The sequence below is a fragment of the Vombatus ursinus genome, unplaced genomic scaffold (genome assembly GCF_900497805.2).
Source record: "Vombatus ursinus unplaced genomic scaffold, bare-nosed wombat genome assembly UNPS02014826.1, whole genome shotgun sequence".
Taxonomy (NCBI): Eukaryota; Metazoa; Chordata; class Mammalia; order Diprotodontia; family Vombatidae; genus Vombatus; species Vombatus ursinus.
The window spans coordinates 8030733-8052903 of NW_020954604.1; the positions used below are offsets into that span (position 1 = coordinate 8030733).

At 37.5% G+C, this 22171-nt stretch overlaps 1 protein-coding gene across 1 annotated transcript in view; it reads right to left on the reverse strand.

The window, feature by feature from the left end:
- RUNX2 (runt related transcription factor 2) overlaps positions 1 to 22171 on the reverse strand; it is a 168140-nt gene that overhangs the window by 70459 nt on the left and 75510 nt on the right. Inside the window, exon 4 of the mRNA XM_027838341.1 lies at positions 3450 to 3623. Coding sequence (XP_027694142.1) covers positions 3450 to 3623 — 174 coding nt within the window. The remainder of the gene's footprint in view (positions 1 to 3449; positions 3624 to 22171) is intronic.

A 22171-nucleotide genomic window follows, 5' to 3' on the forward strand; every position in this document is an offset into this window, starting at 1 on the left:
CACCTACAAATAATTACTGTATAAAATAATACATGATAAGTTCAGAATAGGTCTTTCCCCCCCAATTCTTCCAGTTTTTTATATCCTATCCCAATATTACTTTGCTTTAAGTCTGCATAAATTTTGTATTTACTTATTAATCAATCAATCCTTAAGTGCCCTCCATGTGCCAGGCACTGTATGAGGCATTGTCTATACAAAGCCAAAAATCAAACAGTCCCTGACCTTGTCTGTGGTACATGCTGTTTTCAAAACTCAAAAAGAATGTAGGCTGGTTGAGGGTAGAGACTGTTTTGTCTTTATGTTGACAGGGTCTAGCGCACTGCCTAGAGCACCGTGGCCCCTTAACAAACAAAGGCATGCTGAATAAACAAATGAGTGACAGAGGTTTGGGCAAACTGTTGTTGGTGAGGAAATATTGTCTTAGTATTCTCATCACTGGATGGTGTAAAGTAAACCTAACTTGGACTAGAAGTGAAATTAGACTTGTGTGCTGCTCCTGCCTTTACATTAATTAACTGGTCAGTGACGGGATCATAGGCAAGTCATTTAATTTCTCTGGCCTGTTTTCTGATCCCTGAGATGAAGGAGCTAGGGTAGGGAAGAGCTTCCTCAACAATACATCTTGAAGTGGCATATGTTAAGGTTAGTTTCTCTTATCATGCCCTTTTCTCTATGGATTGCTGAGATCCCCAGCATGGAGGGGAACGTAGCCTACAGTGGTTTCACTGATGTCAGAAGTTTTCATTATCCTTGTGCCCCAAATTCTTCTCTATTTTCATGCCCAGAGAAATTAAAAGGAACTATTCCTCACAAAATGATCTTAAGAAAGTCTACAATTCTCTAGGATTTCTAATTCTGAATATAGAATTTTCCTAACCCAACACAAAACAAGCTTGAAGACCTAGGTTTGAATCCTTCCTCAGATTCTTATGTACTAGTTGTATGACCCTGGGTAAGTCACTGTGCCTCATTTTTCTCATATGTAAAATGAGGATAATAAATCACACAGGACTATTGTGAGGGTCCAATAAAATAATATATATTAAATGCTTTCTAAACTTTAAAGTACCATATAAGCAACTGTGGTCATTGTGTAAGACAGAGCTACTTCCAGTTAGTAACAACTTGGTTTCTAATTATTGTATTTAACCACACACGGTGGTTTATTTGGGTGTTGGTTGACAAGTGTCTGATGTGTAAAAAATTGTGATGATAATGGTGATGATGATGATGATACAGAGAAAAAGCAGAAGAAATTAAAATAATGTAGAAAAAGGACGAAGTATATGTCATCCCTGTTATTCTGTCTACAACTGCATTTGTCTTAAGGACACTTTCAGTGAGCTTAGAGAAGATAGGTTTACATCTTACTGCTTTCAGTAAACTACCAAAATCAGTAACTTTATTCACCTATGCTATAGCTCACAAAATTCTAAACATAAAAGAATAATAGCAGGATAGAAATTTGTCCCAGTACCATTTCCATCTGAACACTATCAAACAAATGAGGAAAGCAATTTTAATAATAATTAATAACAACAACAAAGGACATCAAGCAATTATTATTTAATGCACAAAATCCCTTGGATACTTCAATCTGTAATCTACATAGATATATGTTATACATATCTTTCTTTGTGAATAAAGGACAAAACATATAGTAATAAGGAAGGATCAATTAGCAACCTAATTAAGTAGGATCCTATTTACTCCTATTGATATCCTATTGCCAATGTTTAAACTAAAGTATTCTATCTCCCTCAAAATCCACATTGCCTATAATTGAAAATATTTGAATTTCACAATTTCACAAGAATTTTGTCTTTAAATTTTTCAGGGATTCTAGGGAAAACTATATGATGTAAAAAACCAAAAAACATCAATAAAAACTTATTTCAAAAATTTCATCAAGAATAGCTGTTTAGGCAATAAAATACTCTGACATATTAATAGAGGTGTATGGGTTTTCCTAAATTAACATTTAACTATATCATTTGCTAATAGTACCAATTTATGAACTTGCTCATTGTTTTTCCCTTCTCCAAGCTTCCACCTCTCTATTATTTAGCTATGTACGCACATACACAAATGTATACTTAATATATATGTGCACATATCCAAAATAATATACCTATGTGTATATACACATGTCCACATACATGTACAGAATTCATGTTATATAGTTAATAGATTAAATCTACATTGAGACTTTTGAAACATCCTGCATATGATTACATAGAAATGGAACTTGGAAATAAACTTAATTTATAAAAATCTAAAAAAATAGCAGAAGATAAAATTTAACTAACAGAGATAAGAGAGACATCATTTAGATGAAGAAAAACAATTATATTTCAGACCTTTAAAGAACTTTATGGTCAGAGAACTAGCCCCTAGAAATGGTATTTTATAGGGTTCTATTTAGGTTATTTTATACACTATAAAAGTATATAATATATAAAGTGTATATAAATATAATACAACAATATATAATATTATATGTGTATGTGTATATATATGTGTGTATATATACACACATATATAAAAATGAGGTGACTCCTACGAATCCTTCTCAAGTTCGTTATCTATGAATTCTAGGCACAAAATTTTCATGTTCATTAGCACATGATCTTGTTGCCAGACTAAGTCTAGAAAAAAAGATTTGGCATTGGAAAAAAAAGGGGGGGGAGAGGGTATAGAAAAAGTTGGAGACCACAATGTGCCAAATGATAAATATTAGTCTGTAGCGTGGTGCTGTTATTCATTCTTTTTAAAGCAAGCAGAATACTGGAATGTTATAAACAGAAGTGTAGCGTGCAGACCTCAAACTAAATATGAATCAGTGGCTAATTCTATCTGCCCAATCAACCAGGCAATAACCTTTCATTAAATCTACCAAAGAAAGGTTCCTGTTAGCCCTTAGGCAATTTTACAAGCAGACTCCATGGAATGGTTAAACATTTGCATGAAATGTAAGCTGAAACCTGAACTAGTAAAACTGATTTCCTAATGGTGAATGTATGATACATCCCCTTCACTCCCTGGACAAAATGAAGATATTTATAGAATAAACATTTCCCCTAAGTACATATTTACTGTCATTCTACCACACTGTGAAGATTTGTGTTACTACAGAACAAGGTGTCATTTGGTATTTCACCAAATTTCTAAAGTAAATCTACAATATATCAGTGTTTCCTCAAAACATGCACAAACACACACATGCACGCATGCATGCACACATGCACGCACGCACACATGCATGCACCTCAAGAAGTAAATATTACCAAGCCTTAGCATTAATCTTCAGAATAATAATCTATTTAACAGCTCAGGAACTTGGATTTGTGAATTCATCTCATGTGGTAGACCCATTGCCCCAAGCCTGCCATGTGTTGCCCCATGCCTGCCATTTCTAAGCAAGTCAAACTCTGGTTCTTTCTTACCTGTAATCTGACTCTGTCCTTGTGGATTAAAAGGACTTGGTGTAGAGTTCAGGGAGGGCCGTGGGTTCTGAGTCGGGACACCTACTCTCATACTGGGATGAGGAATGCGCCCTAAATCACTGAGGCGTTCAGAGAACAAACTAGGTTTAGAGTCATCAAGCTTCTGTCTGTGCCCTGGAAACAGCAAATCATAAAATAAAAGCATTATTAATATAGCTGAACAATCGACCATACCAAATATATGTGTGTATATATAAATACGAATGTTTAAAACTACTAATAATGATATTTTATATTTATGTGATTATAAGGCCTCCAATCTAAAATTAGTTTATAAGCATTATGTCAAATATCACTATTCCCATTCTACAGATGAAGAAAATGATCTTCATGAAAGGAAACTGATTTCCCTGAGTCACACAGTTTATTTATTCAGCAGTAGAAATGCTAATGATAACCTTCTTGCTTAAGTACTCTGTGAAAGAGACCACACTCTCCCCTCACTGAAAGGGCAGAAATAAGATTTGTATGTGTTAGGGTTTTTTTCCTCCTCCAAACTGTGTTTTTGTCTGTCTTTTCTTGTTGTAGCTATTGTTTTTATAGAAGAGAGGAAATGAAACTTAAGTCCCAGAGGTCCTTTTGTATGTGAAAAACCATATCCACAGTAGGGACAAGAATAGTAGCATGAAGGAGACCCAGGCAGCATAGTGGTGACCACAACATCAAAGAAAAATTTTTCAGGAGAAAGGTCGCATTATTTTTTTTTTATGTTACCTTTCCCATAACCACTAGAAACCTTTTCCAGGAGACTGAAACACAAAACTTCCCCCTTTTAGGGGGAAAAATAGACATTTTATCAGACCATGAATTTAGAGCTTGAAGGGACCTTCAAAATCATAAAAATCCAACATTCTCATTCTACAAATGAGGAAACAGAGACCCAGAGAGGTTAAGTGATTTGCCCAAGACCACACAGAGAGCCAGTGGCGGAGCTAGGATTTAAGTCCAGGTCCTCGGATTCTATATCCAGTGTTCTTTCCATCAAGCAAGGAACCCTGAAGATCTCAAGAGGAGTCTACACTCTCTGATATGTTTCAGGCTAAAATCAGGTGGTATCTTACAAGATATGTGAAAAGGGATACTTTTTTTGGCTTTCTTTAAATCTCAGCTACAATTCCACTTTCTACAAGATTTTCTCAATCCCACTTAATGTTAGTGCTTTCCCTCTACTGATCATCTCTAACTTGTCCTTTGTATATTTTGTATGTATATAGTTGTTTGCATGTTGTCTCCGTCATTAGATTGTGAGCTACTTAAAAGTGCGGATTGTGGGGGGTTTTTTGCCTTCCTTTGTATCCACAGTGCTTAGCACAGTGCCTGGGACATAGCAGGTGGTGAATAAATGCTTATTGACTCGATTTCACATATAATATCCACACCGTGTTCTGGCATGTCTAAGGAAAAATAGGTAGCAGATTTACCATGGGCAGCCTATGAAGGAGAAAATTCGTGCTTGTGTGTGTGTGGGTGTGGGTGTGGGTGTGGGTGTGTATGTGTGCGTGCGTGTTTCTATCTCTCCAGTAGTCAATCTAAGCTTTGTAAGACCCAAGAGAGTTTTGGTGGCATATAAATTAACATGTCCCTGTGTTACCAAACCTGAAAAAGAACACAGATAAAGCTTAGAGAAGGCTCAAAGGATGAACTTTGGACAACTGTAGAATAGAAAAATAACAAGGAGTCCTAGTAAGCCACAAGCTTAATATGAGTCTATAGTATGATGCTGTTGTTTAAAAAACAAGTAGGACGTTTGGATATATAAATAGAAGTATGTCATGCAATCCTCCCATGGGAGTCTGCAACTGGGGAGACCTGTACTAGGAAATAATGTCCAGTCCAAATTGGACTGGGGCCCTGACAATGTTTTCATTAAAATATGAAGAATTTGAAAAGGGTTCAAAAGAGAGCAACCAAAAGGATTAAAGGATTAGGATTTTATTCTATGAAGTAAAGCTAAAGAAGTTTAGATAATTTGCCTTAAGGGAAGGAAGTTTTGTTAAAGGGGGGATTAATTTGCCTTTAGGCACAGACAGAAATATTGTCCAGGAGATGGTAGTAATGCAGTAACTGCATTCCACTGACACTGAGCACAGCACGAGAGAGATGGCTAAGACCCTATTAAGACAGAGTTAAGTTGAATATTTGAATTTCCCAACTATAAGTTGTCTCCAGAAGACAAATTCCTTATTTTATTTGCCCCAAAATGTCTTTTCCTGTCTCCTTATTCATTGACTACACAGCCCAAAGAAAACAGACAGGAGGCCAAGACACAGTAACATGAGTGTAGCTGTCTCCACAGTCAAGCTTGTTCCAACGAGGTCCATTAGCTAAAATGTGCCCCGCCACCCACTTCCTGTCAGTACAAGCTTGAATCGTCTGGTACAGCACCGGGATTGAACCTGAAAGAATCAAGGACCCAGGGAAAGTCTAATTCAAACAGGTGAGAGTTTTCTTCCTGACTTTTCTTATCCCTTTCTCCAAATTATATGTAGATCTCAGACCCAAACGGAAGGTCAAGAAACTATCTAAACAAATTTCTTGCCTTTTTTGCCTCATTTTTATAGCTAAGACACCTCAGGCTCTGAGAGGTTATATGACTTGTTCGAGGTTAGGACTAATCACTTTAGTCTACTCTTTCTGGTGCAGTTCTCCTTCCATAGGATGCCCTTGAATTTGGGCATCCTATCTCCCACCAGTTTCCTCTCATATCCCTTCCAGGAGACTAAAACCATTTATGACAATACTACAAAAGTAGTATACCCCAAGCCCTGGGTATACTGAGTATGTAAGACAAGTTTCCATCACAAAGTGAAGTCATAGCAAGCGTTTGTTACGGGGATAAATGTATCCTTGTTATCCTTGTTTTCCTAAAATGAAGGGCTTCCCTTGTAATGGAGTTGACCAAGTGTCTTCAAAATCCTTAAACAAAATGTCATGTTGGGCCCATTTGCACTGCTGAATCACTACGACACTGTCATAATATTATACATTATTTCTGTAGGGCAGAGGCTATAAATTATTTATCTTTGAATCTTTCTCAGCTCCTAGGATGGTATATCTCTAATAGTAGATATGTAATAAATAGTTCTTAAACATTTATGTTCCTTCAAAATCAGTATTGTTGATAAGGTGTTGACACAGCTTAAGGACTGCAGCACATGAACAACAATAACAAAAAAGTTTGTAGATGCTCTTCAGGAATTACTAAGTGTGTCTACGGGGAATAATTTAAGGGACAATTCCTACTCAATTGTAAATCCCATGAAAGGTTGAGACTCTAACTTAATTATCTTTGTTATCTCCAATAGTATCTGGAACAGTGTGGAAAGTACGTGGTGACAACTTAATAAAGACCAAAATGAAATAAGGACTGATTAGAGGCAGAGGAAAAATGTTGATCTCTCAGAGTCTCTTTTCTGTCTCATGACTTTATATGAAAAATAAAGCCAGGAGTCTATAAGAAACATAATAAACTTTGTCTTTGCTTTCTATAGCCATTTCATTAGTTTACCTGGTAGCTCTATAAGTAGTGAATTCAATGCACTGGCCTGGAAACATATTTATGTTTTCTCTTAACCTAACGCGCTGCAGGGAGCAGTACAAGAAAGACTGAAGGACTGGGCGAGGCACAGTGGAAATTTTGAGAACAGGTGATATTTTAAAAACCTAAAAGATCTTTTAGAAATTATTTTTCCAGTCTTTGTTACCAAGTCTTTCCGGACACTATTGAGCAGCTGCAGGAACATACAATTCTTTTTTTATAGACCAGAAAAAATAAAAATAAAAACCAAGCAGTCTGTCCCCTTCCTAACCCTGTGTAATTGTTGTGTTACAAGGAGAAGCCAAAGTAGGATAGGTACCTCATCTTTCATCCATGACAAAATAAAACCTCTAACACCAAACCACATTAGAGTAACACTTGAGTGATGAGCCAGGAGGATAAGATGTGCTTATGTCTTGGGCAGCCAACGAGCTTCCCTGGAGAACTGGAACAAAGACTACAAAAGGCTAATTTACTTGAGTCTAGAGATGGTGCACTTTGCAGTAGGGAAACCTAAAGAACATGTTCAGCCACTAAAAGAGAATAAATTCCAAACAGAAATGAAAGAAGAATGGAAAAAATCTGTGCTACATATTTGAAGCTCTTAATATCCAAATTGTCCTTCATCTTGATATTGATATCCATCTCGAAAGAAATATTTCCTAGCCCTTAAAGACAGGTGAAAGCTATTATTCTATCTCAAGCATTCTATTATCTTTTTTTAAACCTTGTTTTCCTCCTCCTCCCCCTTACTTCAGTATTTTTAGGAGAAGGAAATCCTCTTTATAGACAGGCCCATTTGGGAACCCAAGTGCTTCCTGGTAAAGAAACAGTACTAGTGAAATTTTGATCATGCAAAACTTTCCCTGAGATCAAAAATCAAATTTGTTCCTCGTAACTCTTAAGTATTACTGAAAGCCATTTAGGGATCTGATCCCTAGGTCTCTGACTCCCACATCAGTGTTCCTGCCACTGGGCCATCTTGCAACCTTCACAATATGGCTCATGGTTCATGAGGCTCCTGAAATTCTCAACATGTGGCTCATGTGGTTAATGGTTCACTGGTTCATGACAGAGCAGCCTGAGTCCTACTGGATAAAATAATGTTCAATAGTACGTTTAAAATAAGGGATAACTGGCCTGGGGAAGAGGTTGAGAGTTTTCAGAAAAAGATCTTTTTTTCCTTCAAAAATTGAATATGTTTGACTGAATGTGACTTTTGTTACTTGCCAGGCCCAAAAGAATAAAGCATAATCAAAAGGTCACTGCAGTCACACATTCACAAGAACGAGAGCAGAGGCTCATAAGTAGCTGTTAAGTCTGTCTAAGGGACACTGAGTATTTGGTCAATTATCAAAGTCTGCCCTGCCCAGTTCCTTCCTAAAGCAACTCTGAGAACTAAAGGTTTTGAAAATAGCCAGGCCAGTCTGCTATAGGAGAGGGCACACAGCTTGCTAGCCAGTCCTCTTCAAGCTCTCAAGGCCTGGCATCTAATTTTATTACATATTTATTATATAAATACATCAGCAATATAATAATGTCAGTAGTAGTTGAACAAAGAAATCAACCAATCTAACTCAATTTAATCCAACAAGCATATATGAAGGGCCTACTATATGCAAGGCTCACGCTTAATGCTGGAGATGCAAAAACAAAATTTAGAGCAATTCTCCTACTCAGGGAGGTTACATTTTGTTGAGGAATACAACACTGATAGATAAGTGAGGACGAAGTTATTTGAAGATCGAGAGAGCTAACATTTATTTCAGCAGTTCTTAACCTGGGATCTGTGAATTGTATATACATGTACACACATATGTGTGTTTATTGCCTTCTTGTGATGAAATTACCTCAGGATTTAAAAAAAAAAGTTGCAGTTGTAATGCCTATGGCAAGAGTTCTCAATCTGGGATCTATGAAATACACACACACATACATACACACATATATATACATACTCTGACACACATATATGTACATATACATATACATACATATGTGTGTCTATTACCTTCTTGTGATAAAATTACCTCAGTATCATAAAAAAGGAGCAGTATTGAGTAGTATCATGTGTATATACACACATACACACATATACCTATTTGCATATAAAGTACATATAACTGCATTTCAATATAATTGGATTCCTTTGTCATCTTCTGTATTTTGTTTTTGGTATTTAGAAATATTATTCTGAGAAGGGATCCAAATGGTTCACCAGACTGCCAAAGGGGTCTGTGACACAAAAAAGTTGGACTTTTTCTAGTCCAAGATCCCTAGATTAGGAGGCTTCCTACAAACTGTAGAAAAGTCAAATGAGCTGTAACCTGAAGGAAGCTAAGGAACGGTTCTAAGGGCCAGGAGTGAGGAGGGAATGCATGAAGAAAAACTAGATGCCTCGACTAGCATGATAAACTGATTAGGTCAATGAATGACAGTCTTAGCAATCTCCCTCATGGCCTTGGTGAGTCTCTCACTACAAGCACATAGAAGCAACATAGCAAGATTAGTCAGGGCCCCTCTAACTGTATTTACAAGAAACTGAAAGCAAGCCATCTTTCCTAACACACACTCAGTGAAACTCTCAGCTCACCCTGGTACAAAAGGATTCCATTCCACTGATTTTAAAGGCATTGTTGTTCAAGAAGTTTCTTTTTACACTGATTTTTCAGAACTGGTTTTAATATATGCCAGTCACTGCTGCTACTCTTTTATAATCCTGAGGTAAATTTTTATCACAAGAAGGCAATTTCATAAAAATCAAATACATGAACAAATATCTTAATTAGGAAAACAAATTACTAACCGATCTTAGTGACATAAACAAGATAACAAAATACAATTCAGTATTCATTAATTCTGGAACATGTGTGAGGTACCATGCAAGGCACAAGGGATAGAGACAAAAGTGGACAAAGCCTTGACCCTGTCCTCAAGGAGCTCACAATCTCATTAGGAAAAGAGGAGAGAAATAATGTTGATGAGGTCAGGGGAGAGGGGAAGAGGGAAAGAGAAATGAGGGAAAGAGAGAGATGGGGGGAAGAGGGAAAGAGAAATGAGGGAAAGAGAGAGATGGGTAAAGATTTAATCCAGGCAGTATGAGGAGAAATCTGAGGAGGGGACAATCACTTTTCTCTGGCAAGGTCAAGGGGCATCAATTCAAGGTTCTTACAAGACGAGTCGATGTTAGATGATTCAGAAATGGCATCATTCTTCAAAGCACCTGACATCTCCTGTTTTAAAATCTCACATTGCCCCCACCAGACTAAGTCAAGCTAGACATATGGATGTCTGTCCTGTTAAGATTCTTTTTACTCCCTCTTACTAGTGTTCACTGTAAGTCTTGCGCTTGGCAGACAGTAAGCATCTCCCCGAGCCAAGCCTTCACCTTGCCCATGAAAGGGTTGGTGTAACCTGAAAATATTAGTAAACATCACTGCTACCAGTGAAATAGCAATCTATGGGAGGGCAGTTTGAGGTCAAACTACAATGCAAAAGTACATAGTCGTACATGAGTCTTGCTGCTGCTTTTATTTTTTGATTTAATTGGTAATGTGAGTACAGAAGAGAAATAGGAACTTGTATCAGAACTATAATTTATAATGTGAAGGTTACAGGTGAATAAATATACCAGTCCATGGTGAAACTGAAAAAAGGGATGAACTAGCATAGCACAGTGAAAAACTGCATTTTGTTTAGTCTTTGTAAACTTCTCAGCAGTTAGCACAGTGCCTGATACTTTATAGGCACTTTATAAAGTTTTTATTTTGTTTTGTTTTTTAATGAACAGGGTTAGATTCAGTGAGAAGACATGGTTTGGGGTGCTAGGTCTTCCAGTTAGTAGCTGTGTGACTGTGGGCAAGTCACTTAACGTGTCTGTGTTTCAGTTTCCTCATTTGTAATATGGGTGTGGTTTGATTTACATGGCCTTTAAGGTCCTTCCCAGGTCCAGGTCAATGTATGTATGGACACATACACACATATCTCTATGTATGCATGTTAAAGACAGGGAAAGGGGATGACTGATTTTAATCTACACCAAACATACTCTCAAATTGAATCAGGTTATGAGTTTTAGTGTATCTTAAGGGAATTCCTTTTTTGTTGATTTTAGGAAAGAAAGAATTTGACGGTCTAGAATATATACAGAGTAACTGTTTAGAGCAAGACGTGCATAGTTCAGATTCAAAAACTTTAGAGGAGTCTAAGCATTTGGGCTTCCACTCTAAAATTCTGACAGCTTACTCTACATTCCTAGAAATGTACCATGCCCTTTAGGAGAGAGAGAGGATACTACTGCAGAGGGGAGAAGTGAAACTCTTTATCTGTTTAAAGCACTTCGCTGGGCAGTGACATTCTACTTAAAGTGAAGGTCTGGAAATTACAGAACTGTAAATCTAGCTTCCAAAAATGAGAAATACTTGGGGTGGGAGGCAATCTTCAAATAAAAAAATCAGTTTTCAAACATCTTGAAGAGAAAAAGATAGCAAATTTCTAAACTATACAACTATCCCATGGGTATTTCATAATTATTGGTTTTTAATCCCTTTTGTGATTTTATAGCCTCATAAGCAGCATGCCTTGGCAATTAGCATATATTTTAGTAATCATTCTTCTTTCAGGCTGGTGAATTTTTTGGTTTTAGTTTTGTTCTGGTCCTATGATTTCATCAATGTAGGGAAGCCCTAGTGTGGAAACTCTTTCCAACCATACAGATCAGAAACTGGTTTGCAACTTGGAGTCTTAGAGAGTTGCCTGGACATTGTTAAGTGATTTACCTAGGTTCACACATTCAGTATGTGTCAAGGAGAGGACATGAACCTAAATCTTCTTGACTGTATGGCCAGCTTTATATCATTGAAGCAACCCATGAGAACCAACACTATTCCTTATAACTATGGCATAGTTATTACAGATTTATGCTTATATGTGACTTTTTTTTGGAGGCAATCAGGATTAAGTAACTCGTCCAGGGTCACACTACTATTAAGTGTATGAGGACAGACTTAAACTCAGGACCTGACTCCAGAACTAGTGCTCCATCTACTTTGCCACCTAGCTGCCCCTACGTATGACTTTTGTTTACTGGTTGGCACAAACCAATCAATAAGTCCTTATTAAGTACATACATTGTACCTAGCACTGTGCTAGTTGCTACAGGGTACAAAACAAGTATGAATTGTACTTTGCATATAAAGAAATACTATATATAGTGAGACAAATAACATATACACATATGATATGATAAAGAACAAGACAAAATTTTTTGTAATAGCATTATATACTGACAAAATAAAGTGCCAAATTATCTGGTATAAACAATTTTGCCCATGAACAGAAAAAGTAAGAATGGCCTCTGACTATTTAAAAATTATTATTTGGGAAGGTATACTAATATGATTTTATGATCACATATAGTGAATCTCTCTATTACTTCCAAAAAGACATTTCATCATGTTTCTTAAATGCTGTGGTAGACACATCAAGTAAAAACAAATGAAGAAAGAAGAAAGGAAAACATAATCACAGCAAGTAGAGAAAACCAAAAATAGAAGTAAAACTTTATCCCTGGAAACTGTCTTATCTTTTTTTCAATCTTGACCATGTATCTACATAGATTAAACATAGACTATAAGCTTCCTGAGGGCAGGAACAAGATTTATCTCTGTGGTCCTCACATCTAGCATACTGTCTTGAATGCTCCAATGAAGTTTTGTTGAATAAGTTGACTTTCTAAACATGAGGTTTTTTTTTTTAACAACTGCAACATTTGCAGTAAAATTCATATTATCTTAGCTCATGGGAGAGCTTGATATTTTCCCTACTGTGTCCATTAAAAGAGGAGAAGTTTCCCTGAAAAAATGTCATTAGAAAACAATTTCCCACCGTGAGATTGATGAGTCTGCAATGTTCACTGGGAAAGGCTGCTGACTCATAATTCTCCTTCAGAGTATACTGCTTAGTTTAGAACAAAATCTATTTGTGGAGTGGGTCAACAAAAATGGACTCAGAAACTCTCATCTTTTTTCTGGATCCTAAGACCTTTGATCCTTTGGAGACCAGTAGACATATGAAATGATTAGCTTACTTGATTCAAAAAAGACAGGCCACTATTAGTCTCAAGAGCTCAGATAAGGGAAGAGATGAAAAAAAGATAGCTCTAGGTCTAGCTTGCTTTTTGCTCTATACAAGAATATAAATCAATCTCCAACCACAAACACTAGCAAATTGTCTCTTCCTGAACAACATTCCAAAAGGAGTTCTATATTAATAAAAGTATTGATTTCTGAATATTGAGAAAGGCAGACAGAGAATAATAGAGACAGAGACTACAAATCTTCAGAAGTCCCTCTTCAGCCCTATTTAACCGTCAAGCACGAGAGTCTCAAAGTTCATCAAGGAAAGGGAGGGGAAACAATTTTCACCCAAGAGAGAAGGTTTGGAGGCTTTCCAGTCTCTTGGGTAAATATGTAATTATGGGAAGAAAAATATAATCTTACCCAAGAGACATAATTACATAATTAGGCCAAGAACTCTGCAGAAAAAGTTTTTTTTTTTTAAAAATAATTCATATAGCTGAGTAGTACATTTATTCAATAGCTGCTTCTAATAATTTCCTTGGAAATTTCTTTAAATTACTGGAGTTTTTATCACAAAATACACTATTTTATACTAGTGACTAAAGAATTCATTATCCCCAATTCACCAATAGTTGTTCCATTAATATTACCTGTTAGATATATTGGTAATGAGAGACTACTAAAGACCCCAAGAAAAACATAAGACTTTTTAAGGGTAAGCAACTAAAAAACCAACAACAAATTAATAAATAAAAATATAGTTAAATGTAAGGATTGGGAAACTTTCATCTGCCTATAACTAGAAACAAGTTCCATTAATTTTAGCCCTTAAATAGGAGAAGAAGGAACAACAGGCCTATTCACATCTGGGGCTGACAACTTCCATGTCAGATTTTAGGCTGTGTCAAATCATAAACATCTAAGAAAAAAACTTCTGGAAAAAAGGACAGGGTTATTAAGCCATGCCAATATCAGTCACGCCTCAGGAATAACATTCTGATGATCAGATGCTTGGGTTATATGTACTTTTCCTGAATTAACTGACTCAAAAACTTGTTTTGTTTCACTCTAAAGAAAGAGGAAATACCTATGGGAATTGAGAAGAACAGAAGAAAATCGTGGAAAGAGAAAAGCAGAGGTGTAACAAGCAAATTGTATGCTCAAGACAAAATGAATTAAATGCCATCAGCCCAGATGAATATACTTGGAACACTTTTTTTTTTCTTTCACCTTCACTCTCTTTATCCAGGACTGCACTTCTCCAATTGCAGAATGTTCTGTACCTATGTCCTGTACCTATCCTGATACCAGAGTGCCAACCATTCCCAAATCCAACATGTCTGCTCAAGGTTAAACTCCTGTCCAGGATGGAAGCTTTCCACTTCCCGCCATTAAAATGCTTTCGAGCCAAGAGGAATCTTTGCAATCTTTCAGTCTAGGGACTTTTAAATTTTTTTGGTCTTAGGACCCCTCTATACTCTTCAAAATTATTGAGGACTGCAAAAAACTTTTGTTTATGTGGGTTATATCCACTGATATTTACCATTAGCTATCAACACTGATAAACTTTTTAAATATATATTAAAAATAGCAATAATCATATGTTAACATAAATAATGTTTTTTATGAAAAATAACTATTTTCCAAAACAAAAAAATAGTGAGAATAGAATTGTTTTACATATTTTTGCAAGTCTCTTTAATGTCTAGCTTAATAGAAGACAGCTGGATTCTCATATCTGTTTCTACATTCAATCTCTTGTGATATCTTGTTTTGGTTGATGTGAAGAAAATCTATTCTCACAGAGACATGTAGTTAGAAAAAGGAAGAGTATTTTCATAAGCAAATAGTGTCCTAGTATTATTACAAAAAGAGTTTTTTACCTCAAGGACCTCCTGAAAGGTCTCAGGGACCCCTTGAGGTCTTCAGACCACACTTTGAGGACCACTGATCTAGTCCAACCAATGACTTTTATAGAGAGGGAAACTGATCCCCAGAGAGGGCAAAATAACCTGTTCTAGCTCTCAAAGCAAGTCAGTGGTAGAGCTAGCATGGAAACTGAGGTTTTCTGACTCCCAGTCCTATCTTCTTTCCATTATACCAAGTTGCATCAGAAATAAAAGAAACTGTCCCCCGATAAAAGTTAAAGAGAAGAGAAAGAAAAAATGGAAATTTAGTTTACAAATTCTATTACATCCAGTCAGTACCATTTACTTCAATCATCTCCCAATTCACTCTCAGAATCATGGAATCTCATAGCTGAAACCCAGAGTCATCTGGTCCAACCTCTACCTAAATAGGAAATCCCTCCATAACATTCCCAACATAAGGTCATCCAGCCTTAGTTGGGAGACCTCTTTTGGGGGGGATTTCTCTGCCTCTGGGAGCAGTCTATTCTAATTTTATCCTACTCTAATTGTTAGGAAGTTTTTTCCCTTATGTTAAATCTAAATTGTTTCTACAATTTCTACCCACTGCTCCTAGTTTTGCCCTGTGGGGCCAACCAGATTAGGTCTAATCCCTCTTATATTTGATGGCCCTTCACATCTTCGGAGACAGCTACTACATCTCTCTCCCGATTTTATCATGTCCTTTGCTTTCCTAGGTAACCATCCCCAGTTCATTCACCTGATCTTTATATGATATGATCTTGACACCTACCTTTAACCATCCTGGGTTGCCTTTTCTGGATGCTCTCCAATTTATCAATACTAATGAGGCAGCTAGGTTTGCAGTCAGGAAATCCTGAGTTCAAATCCTGCCTCAGCTGCTTCATAGCTGTTTGACTTAGGTAAATCACTTAATCTCCATTTGCCGCAGTTTTCTCAACTGTAAAATGGGGGCATCTACTTCCTACGGTTGATGTGAGGATCAAATAAAATAATATTTGTAAAGCTCTCAGCACAGTGCCTGGTGAATAGTAGGTATGTAATAAATGTGCATTCCCTTTCTCACTCCTCCCTAAAATACTGCACTCAGAACTAATTGCGATATTCCAGATATGGTCTGACCTATAATGAGGCATAGCAGGGCCATCATCGCCCTAGTCCTGAATTCCAGGCCTTTCTTAATTGCAGCCTAAGATCACATTAGCTTTCTTTGCTTCCAAGGAATTAACTTGGACGTATTGCAAATGGCCTAAAACGGTTCTTGTCATCTCTCCTCCCGCCCATGGCTTCCTTTCAAATGTGCTTAAGTTCGATATCAAACTAAGAGATCTTTCTCTCTTCACTTTCTATTCCCCAAACACGTTGGTACAACGTCACTGAAACATGCATAGAGTTCCCTGTACGACGTTGTTAAAATATGCATACAGAGTTCCTTGTGGGCTTATACACAAGTACTAGTGTGAAACATAAAGAGAAGAAAAAAAACAAATCGTAACTTTTGTTCACCTTTATTTTTCAAGAAGGAATATAAAGTATCACTGTGCATTTGCCGGTAATCCAGCTAAACAGGGCTGACACTAACTTCTCTTCAAAGATTCTAAAGACAACCAGCATACAAATACAGGCTGTCATGCAGATGTTTGATCTCTGGCTTAATTCTCTCAGCATGCTACCTATGGTCTCTGCTCCTTTTTTCTCAGTATGGCTGCATATGCATATGTAGGTGCTTTAAGTAAAGAGAAAATACTACAGGGAGGCACCTAAAACTTACCAAAACAAAAAAACAAAAAAACCCCAAAAAACCAAACACCCTTTCCTGGCACTTTCAGCAAGGGCATCATCTTATTCATTTGGTTGTCACTCGAAACAAGAGGAAGAAAAAATTAAAAGATAATGAGTAAGGAAAGAGCCAGTCAGCTCTCAAAGCTTGGTTTTACTGCTGTGAATGGCAGGAAAGATCATGAAGGAAGGGAAAAGAAAAAGAAAGAAAAAATGGGGGTTGGAAGAGTTGGGGGGGGGCCTTTCTTGCTTAAACTGGACCCAGTCCAGCTGGCAAGATGAGGTGGTTTTCTTAACGCTTGCGAAACCTGATTACTTTAAAGGAATGAAGAGAAGGAGATGTAAACACAACCATTAAAACAGATTTAAGGTACTTAGTTTTAATCTAGTCTAAGACCTCTCCAATTGTATGCTGCTTTGCAATTCTCTGCTTGCTAGACATCAATAAGGTGCTTTTTGGTTTCTTTTAACTGAGGAATATTATCGGCTGAGGGCTGTGGTTACCATCTAAGTTCAGGCATGGAAGAAACAGCAGTTTTAGCAATAATGGATGAATGTCTGTTGTGTACCGTATCTTTCAGAATGAGTTTCTTACATTAAAGCACTATTGTATTTGTCTCTACACAACAGGTCTTAAACAGATTATTTAAACATGATTAAAAAAAAGATGTTTCTGAACTCTCCCCCTACCCCCCCCAAAAAATTCAGATAGCTAAAGAGCTGAAAAATGCTGTCAACAACACAAAAAAAAAAAAAAAAAGAGGTGAGAAGGGGGAGAGTCATTTTGATCTAAGCCAGCAAAGGTAACATGATATAAACGCCAAAAGAAAACAGTTTTTACAAGTTAAATTCAAAGGATTATCTCATATATCAGCACCCTTTCCCCCTACGTTTATCCACCTATCCACCCTTCCTTAATGCTGTTGCACAATTTACTACAGTCTTGATAGACAGATAATTGCTTTATCCACCCATGTGTAATAAATGGAGTCTATTGTGTTAATCCTGGTATTCTTATCTTCTGTGAACTCAGAATAAGGAACTGAAAAGCCTACCCCCTTCATTCCACAACTACTGGAGTTTACTTGCTTTCAGCTCTGCTAAAGTGTTCTTACATTCCACTCTGTCTCTTAAGGTGCCAAGTATTTTGAGTAGTATCAAGTTATTGTTATATAAAAGGGCACCTAAAAATAATGTTAAGTGGAGCTGGAATACAGCATGTCCCACCCTTTTTTCAAATCACAGGCAGAGTGGAAAAGAGGATTTTATGCTCAAGCAAAATACAACAGAGCAGACAGAGTGTCCAAACTGGATTTCTCCCCAAACTGAGTAGAAGTCATCATTACTCCCAAGAGGCATGAAACACCATAGAGTTACGAGCCCAAGGTCACTTTCTTAAATGAAAAACCTGCAAATGATTTCCCTCCCCTCCCTTCCCCTCTCTCCAAATGTCAAATGCAGGTGTAGCCTTTAAAAGTTTTATAGATTCCTGGCTACAAGCTTCATCCTGAAGCATCTAATCAGTAATGACAATTTGACAGATGCTTCTTTTTCTTCCTTCTGAAAAGTATAATGAATTAGTGATTTCCCCAGATATGTAACATACTGAGTCCAGTGGGAGGGACAAAAAGGCAACCAGATACCGTTAACATTTATTTATTGACTTTCTCTCGATTCAGGACCTCCAAAGGGGGCTTTTGAGAATCCTTCAAACCCAAGATGCTAATCAGTCCTATGCACGTATCAAAGAGCCCTTCTAACCCATGGGAGAGGGGGAGGGGAACAGGAAGAGGTAACCCCATTGGAGGGCAGCAGGGTGAAGTGGAAAGAGAACTAGATTTGGAGAGGACCTAGGTTTGAGGATCCAGAATTCTGAAGAACTCTGCTATTTGGTACCTGTTTGAATTTGAACCAGTGACCTAACCTCTCTAAGTCTTGTTTTTTTTTCATTTTAAAATAAGGGAGTTGGACTGAATGACCTCTAAGGTCCCTTCCAACTTTAACTCTAGGATACCAGGATCCTTTGAATGAAGCTCTACTGTCTTCTGGCTTAAATATATGCTAGTGTCTCAGTGTACAGGACTCAATGAGGCATGCCAGCAAAGAGACACTACAGCCTGACCAATGTCACAACTACTGGAAGGATGTCACCTTCCTGGGTGGCCCTTCTTACTGTTCGAAGTACTTTAAAGAACCTCCATTTTCCAGTACTGTGATGATGTTTTCTTTTTAAACATAAAAATTGAAAGTCAGTTTTTGGAAATTTTGAAATTTTTATCTGAAGGGTTGAGAAGTATGAGGAAAAGAGGGATTATTTATGGCTCACAAAGGCTAAATGTGCAATACTGGGTAAAGTAGGAAACCAAGTTAAAATTTAAGTGCACAATGGGCATCCCTGAACTTGAATTGGTTATCCATTCCCACTTCAGGGGAACTCAAAGCAGCAGAAGAGATATGGCACAAGTAATATTCTGCTGTAATAAAATAGTTAAAAGAGCCTTGGCTTCATAATCTGTGCGATCTAAGTCCTTATTCCTATGCAAGTCAGTTTATTTCGCTGGGGCTTGGTTTCCTCATCTATATAAAATGAGAGGATTAGATGAGCTGATCTCTAAGGTTTCTTCCATCTCTAAATCCTATATGATCCAATGAAGGAGAATTCAATGTCTGACCTTGTTGAGACATGAATTACTCTGGCTAAGTTTTAGCCCTGAGGTCAAAATATACAGTGCATTTAGCAGATATGTGATTTTTGACAAGTCTGTCTATGGGTATTAACTGTTTATCAGTGTAAGCTACCTGTTCTCATCTCCCTTACTGGCTTTCCCCTTGATGAGATGGTATAGAAGGACTCTTTATCCTTCCCAGAGAAGAGGATCTTTCCAGAGTCATCTTCCCTCTATAATTTAAGCATTGCCACTGTTCTATATAAACAGGTATATCATAACACATGACTTATGTTATATTATATTATATTCCATTATATTGTGAGCTGCTTGGGAGCAGAGACTTTCTTCCTCCTTTTGTATCACCGGTGCTTAACTTGGCACCTGGTAGGTACTTAACAAATGTTTTGTTGCCTGACTGGCTGACTAACTGGTATCTTGCAGAATTCTAAACTGAGTGAGAAGATCTGGGTTCTTGCCATGCCTCTGCCACTAACTAGCTCTGTGACCTTAGAGAATTCATTTTATTTCCTTGGCTTCAGTCTCCTCACCTGTAAAACTAGGGAATTTAACAAGCTATGTGAGAAGTTATTGTAATGGAAGAAAACAAAATAAAGGAAAAATAAAATACAACATGCTGTCATGACAGAAAGGCACAACTTATATTCTTAGCTTGGTTACAAAATTATCTAATTCTGTTGCTAAAACAGGAGATCTAGGTTCCAGCTCTGCCCCAACTAGTTATGTGACCATGAGCAAGGCATTTGATCTCTGAATCTCAGTTTCATCTATAAAATGGGGAAAATAATATTTGTACTATCAACTTCACTAGAGTACTGTGAGAAAGAAAGCATTTGGTAAATTTTGGGAAGGAGCAAGCTCAGGATCTGCTCCAAAGTAGGCCAGTTCCTTTATAAGGTATGACGTTAGGGTTGGGCAGAACTCCCTGGCTTTGAACCAAATACTGCTCCTACCTTTTCCCTGATACAAGACATACTTTTCTTTACCAAGTATAGAGTCTTTGGTAAAGAGTCAATGTGTCACTTTGAGAAAGGTACTAGACATGAAACTGGAAGACCTGGATTTGAATTCTTACTCTACAACTTACTGAGGGTATATCACTTACACTTGGGTCACTTAAGCTGTGAGGGCCTTAGCTTCCTCATCTGTAGTTAAGTCAGCAAACATTTATTAAGTGGTACTATGTACCAGGCATTGTGCTACAAAATAAAATTTCCCCATCTGGGCCTCAGTTTCCTCATCTACAAAATGATGAGGTTGGTCTAGCTGACTTCCAAGGTCCCATTCAACTCTAAATCGGTGATTCTAATGAGCTAAATGAGGAAATGTCATTGCTCCCAACCTGTATGCTAAGCAGCATCAAACAGGGGGAGAACATCAGAGACGAGATCAGAGGTCAGAGGGAGCAAAAGGGGCTGGGATGACAATAAAGAGCCTGAAGTGAACCATCTATCATCATTCACTCCAGCAGGCTTTCTGTACAAAGACTCCTCTGGAGGCTCCCTGAATTCACAGGGTCACATGTATTCAGCTGCCCCCTGTCTTCCCCTACAAACTGAAACAGAAGGACCACAAAAGTCAATAAAATCAATCTTTCTTCTCCCCTACTCTTTCTTGTCTCTTTCTATAGCCTCTCTCAGCATGGCTTACCAGGAGGTAACCAAATTTGAAAATGTACATGGGAGGAGGAAACAAAAAAGAAAATTTGCCTATAGAAGAATGAGTTGGGGGTGAGGAGGATAAGGATGAAAGGTGAGCAATGATTCAATGCAATCAGCATGAGTGAAATCATTTACGAGGACACAAGATGAACTGCTAATCATAAGGGATCATAGATTTAGAGTTTGGAGAGACCCTGGAGGTCACCGAATACAGCCTGCTCACTTAACAGATGAGGAAACTGAGGCCCAGATACGCAAAATGAGTTGTCTAAAGTTCTGTGGGTAATAAAGGGACAGTATGAGAACCCAGGTCATCTACCTCCAAATCTCATACTCTGTCCTCTACCTCTTTAGGGAGAAGGGTTCAATAGACTGTATGGGCTATCGGTTTCCTTTTCTTATTTCAAGTATCATCAATATGAATGTTCAGTGTGACCTATGACATGGTGGCCAAAAAAAAAAGTTAATGCAATACTAGGTTGCAGAGACTTAATGTCCAAATGAGGAACATGACAGCCCGACTCAGATCACATATGGAGTACTGTGTTCATTTCTAGATATCATATTTTTGCATGGACATTGACGAACTAGAAATCATTGAAGGTTAAAGCAACTAGGATGGTGTAGAGATTGGAGATCAAGCTATTGGAGAATCAACTGGGAGAACTGAAGATATTTAGCCTGGAGATGAGAAAACTTAGGGCACAGGACTTGAGGGACATGACACCATCTTCAAAAGCTTGATGGGATGTCACACCAAAGAGACTTACTCTGTTTGACCCTAGAGGGAAGAACTGGGAGAGACAGGTAGAAGTGGCTGAGAGGAAGATCAAGGGTCAGTAAAAGGAAGAGCTTCTCCAAAATGCAATGGGCTGACTCAAGAGCTAGTGGGTTCACCTCAAGGATGTCTTCAAGTAGAAGCTGAATGATAATTCACTGGGGATAGTGGGAAAATGATTCTTGTTCAGTTATAGGCTGTATTCAATTACCTTGGGTTCATTTCAACTCTGAGATGCAATGATTTTGAC